General features: G+C 39.2%; 1 protein-coding gene across 1 annotated transcript; it reads left to right on the top strand.

Annotated features, from left to right (window-relative positions):
- The first annotated feature begins 89 nt into the window (after nucleotides 1–89).
- On the top strand, nucleotides 90–13830 carry csrnp2 (cysteine-serine-rich nuclear protein 2). Its single transcript, XM_048179028.1, has 5 exons — nucleotides 90–1417; nucleotides 5680–5849; nucleotides 8641–8903; nucleotides 9013–9309; nucleotides 9604–13830. The coding sequence occupies exons 2-5, from the start codon at nucleotides 5693–5695 to the stop codon at nucleotides 10459–10461; spliced, it is 1575 nt and encodes a 524-aa protein (XP_048034985.1). The 5' UTR covers nucleotides 90–1417; nucleotides 5680–5692; the 3' UTR covers nucleotides 10462–13830.
- Nucleotides 13831–14320: the final 490 nt, after the last annotated feature.

Here is a 14320-nt window from a genome sequence, read left to right as displayed (position 1 = left end):
ACCCTATGGCTAAAACCTTTGCAAGCAAATTATGGGCATTTATAGGACGAGAATGGCTTCAAAAGGAATTGGTTACCTGGGTGAATTTCACAAAAATATATTTTGTAACATTTCACTTCAAAAGCAATAGAAACAAATTATATTTTGTTTATTTTTGACAATAAAAAATAACTAATATAAAATACAGTGTTATGTAAATCAGCATAAATGCAGAACTACTTGTTGGGGGGTTGAAAATGGTAAAAGGGGGACCCTAAAAATATAAAAAACCAGTGAAATTTCTTTCTTTTGAATTTCAGGCTGAAATATGACCCCAGCGTGTTCCAAACGGACTGAGATTCACCCACCTAGCCTATATTTTTATATTTTCCATTTATTTTTTAGTGCCAGTCTCTTGCTAATAGTGCTTGACTAGTTTGAGAACGACACTTAGTTTCCATGGAAACCGAGCTGTCAAAAAAAAAAAAAAAACTAGGACTACAAAAAACGAGGACTACAAATGGGCCCAGCGGCAGCTGAACTAGCATAACTGTCACAGATGAGACGTCGGTCTGTTTGAAACAAAATATCCCTTTATTGCTTAACACGCTTTTTGTCCAAATAAAACCGCTCAGAGAAACAATATCAGTTTTCCTGTCGAGGAAGACAACGGACCTTCTAAAGCTAACAATAGGCTCTTTAGAACTACATTTCCCGACAGCCTCTACGCCGGCACGTCTTTGACGTCACAATAAGTATATATGGGTCCCGTACGGCATTCCTTACTCTATTGTTACATTGTAACAAACCGGGGCAGAAGAGAGGCCCATAGGGTCCTCGGGCCGACAGATACTACACATAATTTTTTGTTTTTTCTTTCCTTCGGGGTGGAAGTATAACGTTGCGATTTGTCTAAACATAGCGCAGAACACAACCACCTATCCGGAGGGAAAAAAACCCCGAAGGCTCGGCTCTATTTGGTCTTTTTGAATGCAGGCATTTTAAAGGATCACCTAGAGATTTTATCTGCATGTATTGGATGCATCTACGACGGAATTAGTCATTTTTTTAGTGAATGAGGTTCTTGTCTGCCTTCGTCTGCCCCGTTTTTTAATCTTTACAGAGCTTGATTGCAACGTTAAATGCTCGCATAGGCTTCTTGACACACAAACCCCCATTTATAGTCCATGTCAAGACTAATATCCATTGTTTACGATGCTTAAATGTTCGGACATCACTAAATTTTTCGTGAATAAACTGCAATTTCCTCTTTGGTCTGGCCATTTCGATGGGCTGAAGTCGCTTTTGTCTGTCATTTTGTAACCGTCTAAAGCTGAAATAGGCTCCAATCCCCAAAGAAAAGAAAACCATCCAAATAAAGGAAGCACGGAACGAGCGACAGCTTCGCCGGTTTAAAGGCTCTCTATTTCTGCCCAAGGTAAGTCTATGAGGTTTTGTGTTTCACTTTTCCCATACAGCCAAGCCTACGAGGAAAAATGGGTTGATCATTGGACCGGTTGCAACACAGCATGCCATTTTCTGCTCTGTCATAAGACCCTCTGTCTGTCTTTTCCAGTAAAGAATATAAAATCATGGGACAGATCATATGTGATGTGTCATCCCAATCATATTGGGTCACACTGTGGCAAGCCGTTTTAACATTTAGGCCTCTTACTTTAAACTAGCTAGTGTCTAATTAGCACTTAATAGATACTAGTACTTATTTGACTAATACTGTTATTAGTGCTGCCATTAATCCAGTACTGGATATGTGGTTCAGATGTTACCCCAGACTAGTATTCTACTATTTTTTGCTGGTACCTATTAATTAGGTACTTATTTCTTAAGTTCCAGATTTACTAGTAGGCTACTAATTTGTTTGACATGTTACTAGTACCTATCCCAATTGTTAGCCTACTAGTGACATTTCTTTTCTTACTAGTTACAACTGCATTTTGGCTAGTCAACTACTAGTAAGATGCAGAACTAGTAGGAAGCAGCTAGTATTAATTGTAGTACACTCACGTCTGTTACAACATTTGAATACTTACTAGTAAAACTTGACTAAATACTAATGACTATTATAATGCACACAATTAAATATAGAATTGAATGACAAATATTTGTTTTTTATTTACTGTAAATTAAAAATTAAGTACAATGAACTATACACTAGTTAGTGTAAAGTAATAAATGCGGGCTGATGCAGCATTGCTTTACAATACAGTGTTCATATTGCTGGACGTTTACATGTTTTGTAAATTTACAATATTGGTAAAACTAGTAATCTGGACAATGTAGTGCAAAGTGTGATGTCATATAATAAATCTGCTAGACCCATTCAAATAAAACAGCTGCTGAGTGTGCATGGAAGTGGTGCATGGATGCATTCACGGAATGGGAATAATGTTCGCATTTTAGGAAATTGCAGCGTCACCTATGCAGAGTTTGAAAGGCATGATGTTTATGTGTCATACGTCTAGGGTGGGCTATTTTAGTGCAGACCAGTCAAACAGGCTGGTGTGTAGTCGGTACTGTAAGGTGATTATTCATGCTTTCTGTCCACCTCAAATAGGCCACAGGATGTGTGTCAGGAGCTCTGCAAACATATTTCAGCTTCACCGTTGCATCCCTTCTTTTAAATGACCTGTGCTGCATTCAGAAACTAGTTAGTTTGTCTAAACCTGCCTTTCCTTCAGTTATTGATCATAGACCAATGCTATAGGAGGTGAATTTTCTTTTCTGCTATTTTTCCAGAGATGGAGCTTCACTGGATGTATGGCATAGAAATTAGTGCCGTGTATCTCCCTGCGGACATCTCTGGGATATGCAAACTATGTATGCCAGTGCATGATGTCTGTTTGTCATGATGTCAAATGCTCCCATTTTTTGCATGGTACGGTGGAGTGCTTTTAAAAGCCGTGTTCCGCTTGCCATTGATTATACCTCACAAATTGAGAACTAATTACTCCTTTACATCTAAAACTGTTTTACAGTGATGTAACCTGGGTTTAGTGCCCATTTGTTCCAGTTTGTTGCATATTTGACTAGTTTTAAAGGGGACATATAAGGCCCCTTTTCACAAGATGTAATATAAGTCTCTGGTGTCCCCAGAATGTGTCTGTGAAGTTTCAGCTCAAAATACCCCACAGATCATTTATTATATTTTGTCAAATTTGCCCCTATTTGGGTGTGAGCAAAAACACACCATTTTTGTGTGTGTCCCTTTAAATGCAAATGAGCTGCTGCTCCTGGACGCTATCCAGAAGAGGGCGGAGCTTTAACAGCTCTCGCTTCAGTTGCTCAACAACAACAAAGCTGGAGAATCTCACGCTGCCAAAATGACGATTGTCAGTAACGGCGTTCAGCCTTACATTGTTCAAACCAGAGTCAACACTGATGGAGAGACTCAGGAAGAAGTTACAACTTGCATCTGGATGTTGCTGAAGGGTTAGTGGATAAATTTATGTAGTTGTGGTGGAGTTGATTCAACTCATCGCACTTTTGTGCAAATCCATTGTTGAATTGACCCTCGTTTGTGAAGCAGTCTGGCTTAAAATGACGGCATGTTAACAACACTCTACTACAACAACTCTTCCTCTTCTCTAAAGCAGCCCAACATGGCCTCGCCCCCTTTGTTGTGTGTTCCCGGGGGCGGGGTTTATGTAAATTTTAGGGTTGGTGATGTCTCTAACCCAGGAAGAAGCTTGTTGTAGTCCCTACCAATCATTTGTTGTAGTCTTTAAAAAGCAATTTCTGTAAAAGAAAATATTTCAACCACCCCTTTAATACTCTATGTAGAATCAATGGTAAGTGTCAGGTTGCAAGATCAATGCTTTTCAAATGAAGATTATTAGATTATTATTGCCATCATTGTACCATCCTGCTAAGCTGTTTCTTTATCATTTATTCATTTAGGGTTTATATACATATAATCTACCTAAACAACATCTCAAGAACTTTGTGAATCAGACAATTTGTTAATAGATTATGACCAAATGGGGAAAGACTTCCATTTTTGCCCGGAGTTGGGATGTGATGTGTTTAAGTTAATTACTACTTTTATGCAGGTTTGGTGCCTTTGCAAAGCTTTCCGTTGTCACTGCCTGCATATAGTTATAATGCTTTACCCTGTGAATATTCATATATATGTTAAAACATATGCCTTTTAGACACTGTGGTGTCCAGTAGTAGTGATGTGTGACTAAGTTTGGCTCTGAGTCTGAAGAGAACTCTTGGCATGCTTCACTGAAAACACATTAATTGGCAGATGTACTGCAGCTTACTTGTAGATCACCACAGATTTTCTGTGCATTTTACTGCATCACCATGCTAGCATTAATTGTAAAAGGAACACATGAAAGAGGGGAAACAAGAAATGCTAAACGAGCAAAAAATGGACTCCTTTAGCATTTCTTGTTTCTATGGATACGGTTCATTCAAGAGCAGCTCACTGTCAAACACTGATGCATAAAGCAGCGTATACTGAATCGCATCTCTCTCATTTCATCATCCTGTTGTTTGTTGCAGCTGTTTTTGATGTTTCAAGGTCTTAACGCATTCTTTACCAGTGATAAGTGTTGTGTGGCAGATGTTGGCATGTGCGTGAGTATGCGAAATCAAGGCTATCCGGCCTGATTATTGAATGACTGATTATAAAAATGAATAAGACATTAATATGCCCCAGCTGAGTCAGGCTAATGTTATTTCCGTAGTGTTCATAATCATAAAATGAATAAAACTAATCCAGTTTTTATGGATTTCACAAATCTGTGGGGTTAAATCCCTTATGCTGTGAGTTTAATTGTCAGTCATACTGCTTAAGTTATCTTCCCCCCCCCTTCACATGGAAAAAGCCGACCTTCCCTCAAAGCCACCGCCAATCTGTGCTCATTTAACCCAGTAAAAAGCCACTGACTGTTTAAAAATAGTGTTTAATCATGAAGAAAATCAGGCATGGAGCCGCTCAAAGCAGTTGTATTACACTGCTCCCTCGGGCTAAGGAGGTGGTCTGATCAAACGTCCCGACTCGGCCTTGTGTGACCTCTCTGGTTTGACTGAACTGGGACTTGTTTATCAGCTTGCAAAGGCTTGTTGTTTGTAAGGTTCCACCGGTATTAATGGGGGTGAAAAAGACCCAAAATTTGGATGCAGTTTTTCCATGGCTATTGCTTTAAACCAGTTACCATGGTGATGTTTGCAGGCTTCATGATTTTTAAGCAGGACTTTCAAACTGGATGGAGAAAGAGAATGTCAAGGATTAGGTAGCAAAAGAGGTAATATTGCATAAGCTTCTACATTGTTTTTATATATATACTTTTGTTTTTTAATTGAAAACAGGGAAGAAGAGGTCATCATGGGTATCAAAATGTCAGTCACAGTATATTTCCATCATCTTAATATACAATATCACACTTTCCTCAATGGTGTATGTGCATAATCCATTTTGGCTAATGCTTGTTACATTTTTCTAAATTGAGCCTTAAAATAAATGTCTCTTCATACAATATATTTCATTTACAATTCCTAATTCAAAGTGTTAGTTCTCCCAAAAATGGAAGCCTAGCAGGTTCAAAACCTGGGTCTTTGGTAGCATTTTTATTATGTGTTATATTTGGTTGCTATGACCTCCAGAATGAGTTATTTTTATTCAACATTGAAGCTGTTGATTTATCTGTTACCTATCTGTAATGCCTCCAGACGCAGTGTTTCCATGGAGACAGTGTCATCTCGCGGCCTGAAGCGCAGATTTGAGGAGGTGGACAGCGGCTCGCCGTGTTCCACACCCAAAGATTCAGATGATGACATCTCCAGCAGTGACAGCGCTGATAGCTGCGACAGTCTCAATGCTCCCTCCAGCTCTCTAACACGTAAGAACACACAACTTAGTCTTATGACTTCATTATTATAGTAACATCCTGGCCATAAGTTATGAAAGTTGTGTAAGAATGTTCTGCGCGGTTTAAAATGTTTAAAGATTAAAATGTTTCTTAAAATGTTTCTTAAAATGTTATAAAGATTTTTACATAACAAAAAAACTTTAGAAGTAATAGGCTATTTTCTACTCTATTTTTTACCGTCTCTTTGAAACACTCCCATTTTGATAAGCGTGCTGCAGTCAAGACTTGGAAATAAACGCCCACTGCTACCATTGGGTAACAGTTTTGCATATTAAAATCATTTTCAACATCCCTGCCATTACAGGTGTGGACTTTTTTATTGAAAAATATATTGTTACATTTGCCAATAATGTAAAACATTTATGCGTATTACATATGCTGGCTGAGGCAAATAAAGTTTGGAGTTACTACAGTAATAATTGACAAATGATAGCATATGGTGTTTCCTGTAAATGGAATTATGAATGAATGTACCATCATTTGTCGCACTGTCATTCTTATTGGCTATTCATTGTTCATCCTAAAATGAAACGTGTTGTGATGACAAAACAGAAGATGTCGCTCACTGAAGCTTTTATTTGGTATTAAAGGTCCCGTTTTTCGTGTTTTTTTTGAAGCTTTGATTGTGTTTATAGTGTGCTATATAACATGTGTTCATGTTTCGCGTGTAAAAAAACACAGTATTTTTCATAAAAACAGGCTGATGACTTCCTTGTTCTATGAAGTCCCTCCTTCAGAAATACGTAACGAGTTCTGATTGTGCCAGCGGTTCCTGTGTTGTGATTCGGCAGCAGCTCTTAGCGCATCTTGCCCGGAAAGGTTACGCCTCGCTCTTACCATAACGTGGAGATGCATGCGCTCTGTGCAGCACATGTTTACAATAACACTTAGTTTTACATGTGGATTATAATTTTCGGGAACCGAGTTAAACATAAATTGTAACCATTGATCTCTAAGTACAGCGTCCCTGGGAAGGCCAAACAAAGGTGATTGGACTGCGGGATGAAAATAACAGCGTTTCGACGACATGGCGACAAACACACTCTACAAACGCAACTCTTGCTCTTCTCCGTGGGAGCGCAACAAGACCACGCCCCCTTTTTTTTGTGTATTCCTGTGGGCGGAGGTTAGTCAAAAAACTGTTTTAGTGACGTCATTAAAGAAGGAAATAGAGGGATGTAGTCCAAACTGGCCGTTCGATGTAGGCGACTTCTGTTAAATAAAATATCTCGCTTGGCATTGAACTTTGAGCTTTAAAATTTTACAGATTTTATTTATACTCTAACAACAACATTACACACTAACTAAAGTTTGAAACATGGGATCACGAAGAACGGGACCTTTAACAGTGATGGCTTAGATTAAAACAATAACAAAATCAGTGTTATCTACGTGCTTTCTTCCGTGTCTGGGAATCCCCATAAATGCTGAAGCAAAGGAAAGAACAGCAAATCACAACTATTCAGTTTGAATGCGGCACTACAGTATATATACTCAGTGGGTATCATATCATGGTAAAAACATAGTTACAAACACTTGAGTGCTGCGACGTTGCTGTTGGATCCAATATTGTTGGCATTGCATCATCTTTTATGTCTCTCTGAAAAGCCAGCGCCAAACAGTGTCTTCGAATGAATTCGGAGTAAAATTAAAGGTGCAGTATGTAAGAATTTTGCAGTAAAATATCCAAAAACCACTAGGCCAGTGTTATATATTTTGTTCACTTGAGTACTTACAATATCCCAAATGTTTGCAACTGTTTGTAAATCTTGAGAAAATTGCAATTTTAACCAAGGCTCCAGGACGTGTGAGGAGTCGCCTTTCAATTGTGTCATACTCGCGTTACCCTCGGTTTCCGGTTTTATTTTGTAGAAACCATGGAAACACCAAAGATGCTGTAATATAATAAACGTTTTAATAGACAAACAACTGTTTTGATATATTTATAGACATCCATAAACATGATTTCTTCCCGAGTCCTATCCCTGTATATTCTTTTGCACCATTCGTTGAGGTGAAGACCACATGTCCCAAGATTCCACGCTCAAACTTGCCGTCATCAAGCTACGCCTTTGTTTTGAATAGGCCTCTAGCGACCTCTAGCGGACAGAATTCTTACATACTGCACCTTCAAGCAAACAAACGAACCGTGTCTTACTGACACAATCTGGAACTTCGTTAAAAATAAAGTTTATCCACGCTTTCTTAATGTTAGGATCCCAAGGAAGGCAATGCAAAGACCCTCCCCAACATGCCACTGTAAAACATCTTGTAATCCTCAGAGGCATCTCTATGTTCTTGTTGCTGGAGTAATCCTGTGTTTGAGTCTCTCATATTTACTATTAGATAAAATGTGTGAATCAATAGGTGGGGCTGAAGAGGCAATGATGTTGAAGTAGACGTTGATATTTCTTCTGCAATAGCGGTCTTTTGTTGCACGTAGTCAACAAAACTGTTTTTGGACTAACAAGGAAGTTTTGAATTCTGAAACCTACAGGATATTCTTATAGTACAATGACTGCTTATGTGTCAAAAGATCAAGGAAAATTTGATTTCTTTATTCATGGCCCTTTTACAGCCACCTTTAGACTCTGATATCCTCTATAGTCAGTTTCAGGAATATGTCCTACTTGGATAAATAACATTGTTCCTAAAGCCGCAAGCCTTGAGATGAAGACTTGTTAAACACCATTTTTTGGGATAATGTATATATAGACCATAACATTATTGTTTACACTGTCTCTTTATTTTGTTTCTGTAGCCCCCTCCATTCTCAGAAGACACAAAGTGTCTTTAGGTCGTAAGCAGGTACGCTTTGACGCGGTGACGGTTTACTACTTCTCCAGAAGGCAGGGCTTCACCAGTGTGCCCAGTCAGGGTGGCAGCTCCCTGGGCATGGCTCGCCATCACTGCGCTATACGACATTACACCCTTGGCGAGTTTGCACGAGAACAAGAGAGCAGCCACAAGCATGTGCTGCGTCAACACCTACGCCAAGAAAAGCTCAATGCTCGCAAGTTAAAGGTTAGTTGTGTGTCATTTTAGCTCCTGTTTTTCATACAGGATTCTGCTTTTGTAGTAGGGCAGCTAGTTTGTTTTGATTTTAAGATCTCTTTTACCTGACTTTTCCTAGCTGACACGGAATGGAACTGTAGATTGTCCCGAAGCAGAATTGCTTACCTTGGATGACATATCCGATGAGGATCTAGACATTGAGAGTGTGGAGGTGGACGATTGCTTCTTCCTGCAGCCTCTTCCTACCAAGCGGCGCCGGGCACTACTGAGGGCCTCAGGTATTGCCCGTATAGATGCCAGAGAAAAGGCTGAGCTGCGTGCCATACGTTTGTCCCGGGAGGAATGTGGTTGTGACTGCCGCTTCTACTGCGACCCTCGACACTGCGGCTGCAGCCAGGCTGGAATTAAGTGCCAGGTAGGGCATTTGGTATTCTCGAAAGTACTTTTTACTTTTATGTTGTGTCCACTTAGCCCAAGGGTGTCCCTTTCTGCTCCTGGAGGGCCATCCTACTGCAGAGTTGACACCTGCCTGTAAGTTTCTAGTGATCTTGAGGACCTTGATTAGCTGGTTCAGATGTGTTTAATTGGGGCTAGAGCTAAACTCTGCTGAAAGGTGGCCCTCGAGAAGCAGAATTGGAAATCCCTGATTTGGACTATTAGCAACATCAGAAAAAAAATCATTTTCTTTCTCCTGTACCTTGCTCTAAAGGTGGATCGGATGTCATTCCCATGTGGCTGCACCCGTGATGGTTGTGGTAACACTGCCGGCCGCATTGAGTTCAACCCTCTTCGTGTGCGTACCCATTATCTCCACACTATCATGAAACTTGACCTGGAAAAGAGAAGCCTGTTGGGTGTTAGGTCTGGTGAGGACTGTGGGGAAGAGACAGAGCTAGTCTCCTCGCCATCTCTGTCTCTTTCTCCCTTGGACTCGGATGTGGAATTGGAAAGCCAAAGAGTTCAGGAGCTGCAAGAGGAGCAATGCGACAGTCTGGAGCGTGAGAACGAAACGGCCGTGCTTCACCTACAAAGTGCAGAGGAACGGGAAAGGAGACTGGAACAAGAGGAGCAGCAGGTCGAGGAGGAGCAGAACGCTGACCCAACCCTTTGCCTTCTGCAGGGTGCCCTGTCCAGCCAGGCTGGAATGGAGGGCATGGAAGGTGTTGAGGGTGTCCTTCTAGAGGGGCCTTTTCCTGAAGGTGCCACCCTGCTGTGTATTACAGAGAACCATCCAGATGATCAGACCCAGCAGAGGCTTCTCAAAGACCCTTCTTCTGTTCTCTACTATCAGGTAGGTCACGTAGAGACGGCAGCCTTTGAGACGCTCCCAGCACAAGTAGAGGAGGTGGTGAGTGAAGGTGATGATCCAGAGACGGAGAGCGAACGGCAAAAACAAGAAACCTGCGGGCAGGATTCGGCCAAGAGCTTGTCTGTCGAAGTACCTCCACCTTTCGAGGATGGTGGCGAAGAACAACTTTGTCCAGAACAGGCCTCAAATGACGGGGGATGCCTCGAGACATGCCTGGCACTGGATGAAAAGGCAGTACAACTTCCTCCTGAAGTGTAGAGCCCATCACCTCTGCAGATGTTTTGCACAAGTTAGTCATTAAATTCAAAGAGAACCTACTCCACACAGTGCGATATCTTACAAGACTGCATAATGTTATTAAATGTTAAAGAAACAAAGTTACCTTCATGGGTTTGTATCCATTTTAGCTGGAGATAAGCATGTACTGTGTTTGAAGTAGGTTGTCTGTGGTAAAATAAGTTATTAAAAAGAAAAAAATAGAATAATTTATTTACAAAAGAAAAAAGAAACTCAAGAGAAGCAGAGATCCTGATCTGACAAGTGTTGTTTTTTCCAATATGGTATCGGTTTATTACTTGATACTGGTGGGAAAATGTGGCCTTTATGTCGAGGAGCAAGCATTTTCAGGATTATCCAGCGGCTTCTTATGGCCTTTGTAGTTTGTATAGTTTCTGATAGCGCACCCCGATAACTAATTGGCACTAACCTGAGGGTATATACTAACGCTAAGTTCACGTTTCGTCAGAATTACCGCAGTTATGAGATCTGAGCTCTTCATATACTCTGACTCAGTCCTATAGCAATGCTCATAATGCCAAAATGTATCCATGCACAGCTTTGTTGCTTATGACAGAAAAATACTGTCGCTACATTAACCTTGGAATGGAGTTGTATCAAATTCAGAGGTTCCAACCTCAGAATTACACAAGTTCCCAAAGACATGGATGTTTTTAATACTCAGAATTCCGTAAGTATGGTAATTCTGCCAGGGCGTGAATGCAACATTAGTAATATGCACATGGCTAATGCTAACGCAGTGCTAATGCTAAGAGAAGGGGTTGCTAATTTTTGAAGAGGCTGCTGTTTGTAGCATCCTTCCTGTGAATAGACCCAACAATCCTGGAAATACTTGGTTTTCATGTACTGTACAAGTGTTTTGCTAAGAGCTAGCATGAAGATGAGTGAAAAAGCTGCTTGTTCTCTGTATGCACGTTGAAAACTTGATTCGTTTGAACTTGCTGACAGGAGGATCAGGAGGATAAATGAATGTGCAAGCCATTTGCACAGCAGTTCTTTACTGATTCATCATAGTCTTGACCTTACACCGTTTGAAGCTGTAGCCTATCGTCCCAGTTCGTGGACATTTATTTATTTACCACCGCTTTGTATTGTGACGGCAAGGACAATGTGTGTTTGAGTACTGTCACCTACAATCATTTATGATTTTTTTGTTTGTCTGTTTGTGTTCTTTTTTTTTTTTTAGGAGGGAATGAGATTGTACACATTTATTGCACATTAAGCCTTTAAAGATTACTGAAGAGATTCTAGCTGTAATTTTACTTCAGGTAGAAAGTCAAAAAATTGAGTTCTGTGTGTGGGTGAATATCATTAAAACATGTCCAGGTCACATTTCACTCCAAAATCTAAATAATAATAATAATAATAATAATAATAAAAAAACAAGACATAACATTTTACATAACTAAAATAAAGCCTTTTTTAGGACCATAAAGATTTTTTGTGACTTTTCTACAACAATTCAGCACATTTTACTTCCAAATTTCATTACCGTAGTGCATCCACATGTATTATTTTTATTTTGCAGTTTTTATTATTCTCAAATGGTGATTCCTGTCCTTTTATTATACAGTTTTTTTTTTTTTACTTTACAGTAATGAGAAGTTTGACAATTGACAATGATACAATGTCTTAATGGTCTTTAAAATAGGCTTTACTTTCTATTTTAAAAATGTAATTGCTTGTTTTGTGCTGAAATATGACTCGTGACGTGTTCTTGACATATTTCGTGAGATTGACCTGTATGTGTTCAACCTTTAAACCCAGTACTTAAAATCCAAGGTGATCTTATACATCATTTAAGCCTTTATGTACTGTATGACAAGGCAAGGAAGACTTTGGGGAGACTAGGCCTATATATTGTAATGTTGACGTACACATGGGACTTTTGTCACACTAGGCCACAGTTTCAGTCCTGGTATTTAAGCAACATTACAAACCCTCATTTTAACTCATGTGAAGACCATTCTCCTCGTCCTTTTTACCCTTGCTGTTCTTCCCTTTTGCATTTTTATTGTCCATCCCTGCCACATACCTCTCATTTTAGAATAGAAATCATCTTGATGAAGATTTTACCTAGATGCTTTCCGTTATAGTTGTTTTAGTTCACTCCTGTTTAATGATAGTTAAAGACAAAGTAATAATTTGAATAGTTACATGAAAAAAATGGTGTCTTCAAATAGTATGAGTTCTGTGATGTTGCTAAATTATTTAAAGAAACCCAAGAAAATGGTCATTTTGCAGTGTGTATGTGTTTGTATGTGTGCCAGAAAGATTCTCGCTGATTTGTGCGATGAACCAGTGTTTGTGAGTGCATTATGGGTTCTTCATATTTCAAAAGGTGCTCTTACTTTCGTTTTCTCACATTCATATTAACGCTATATGTAGAGAGAGAACAAAGAAATGTTAAAAATTCACACATTGTTGGTTGTAAATGCAAATGTTGCCGTTATCTCTCTGTTTCTGATTTACTCACCCTCACAACGCGTCATGGGTAAAGGAGATGCTTCGTTATATGATTACATTAGCTAAAATGGAGCATGTGAAGCTAATAATGAATTTGTTAGCATGGTTGCTCCTCATATGACTTAGCCTTGTAAAGCTCCAAGCATTAAGCTTGATTCAAACCTAAATCTGCAATAATTATGAGTTTTGCAAATGACCAATCAAATAAGAAGGATTTTTGTTTTGTTTTATACTGTTGCTGTGTTTATAAAATGTTTTTTCTTACTTTGTTTTTGCCTCATTGTATGTTAGCATGTCTTTTAGTCTCAGTTTACTGAATTATCTTAATGTACTGGCTCTCTGTATGCCACCACACATTCCTGCACTCGAATGAGTTTTGTCTGTAGCAGTGTCTGAACTAGAAACGGATGTATCTATAAAAATGGTGGTCTACTCTAAGGGCCTGCTATTGACCAAAACATGGTAGACAGAAGTCACTCTTATTTTTTGTTCATGTTTTTGACGTATGAACATCCACCAGTCCAGTGGTCTAAAACCTAATGGCTTTAAAAAGGAGGCTTGAACGTTGCACATGCTAATGTACTTGTAACTAAAATGCTAAGCATCTTTTTTTTGTCAGATATATTTTTGTTTTCCTCCTTTTTTAAGTACTCAGATTTGAGACCACTACAGTAACTGAAAACCAACTTACATTATGATAGTGTGTATGTGTGTGTGTTAGAGGTGCTTTATTAATAAGGCTGAATGGAGTTTGAATTCTACGCTGTAAGAGTGACTTACGCTAACTGTTGCCTACAGAGGAGACAAAACACAAAGTTTTATATGAAAATGTGAGTGAAATAAAATCTAAAACGAAGAAAACAACTGTGGTCCATCTTCAATGTGAGAGCTTATTGAGTTGCGTGAAAACTGAATTATATATTAGTAATTATAAGGATATAGTCTATCTTTGAGTCTCTACAGGAATGGTCAAGTATCAAACAATATTCAACATAAGTTGAGTTTACCTACACATTTTGAGAGAGGGTGATTTGAGGGAACAAATTTCTACACATGTATTGAGTATTGAATGAGAAGTAAATTCAATTTGCATTCAGCACAAAGGTTTCCTTTCCACTAGAGGGCGAAACTGTCCCATGAATGGAGCAGATCTAAGCAAGATCCAGGCAGATGTTTAGTTAGCGGGCTTACATCCAGGGAAAACCTGCCGTTTCCCTCTCTTTCTCAGACATAAACCTTATTCTGCATGAGGGGATGAAATTTCCTGTCTTGTTCACTGTTTTCCCTTGTTCTTTGCTACTGAACCAAAAATAATCCATGAATATGGAAAATGTATTAACTGCAGACCTATTTT

This window comes from Megalobrama amblycephala, linkage group LG24 (assembly GCF_018812025.1).
Source record: "Megalobrama amblycephala isolate DHTTF-2021 linkage group LG24, ASM1881202v1, whole genome shotgun sequence".
NCBI classification, from domain to species: domain Eukaryota; kingdom Metazoa; phylum Chordata; class Actinopteri; order Cypriniformes; family Xenocyprididae; genus Megalobrama; species Megalobrama amblycephala.
Note: the sequence above shows the minus strand (reverse complement) of the source record. Positions and strands in the feature narration are given on the sequence as shown.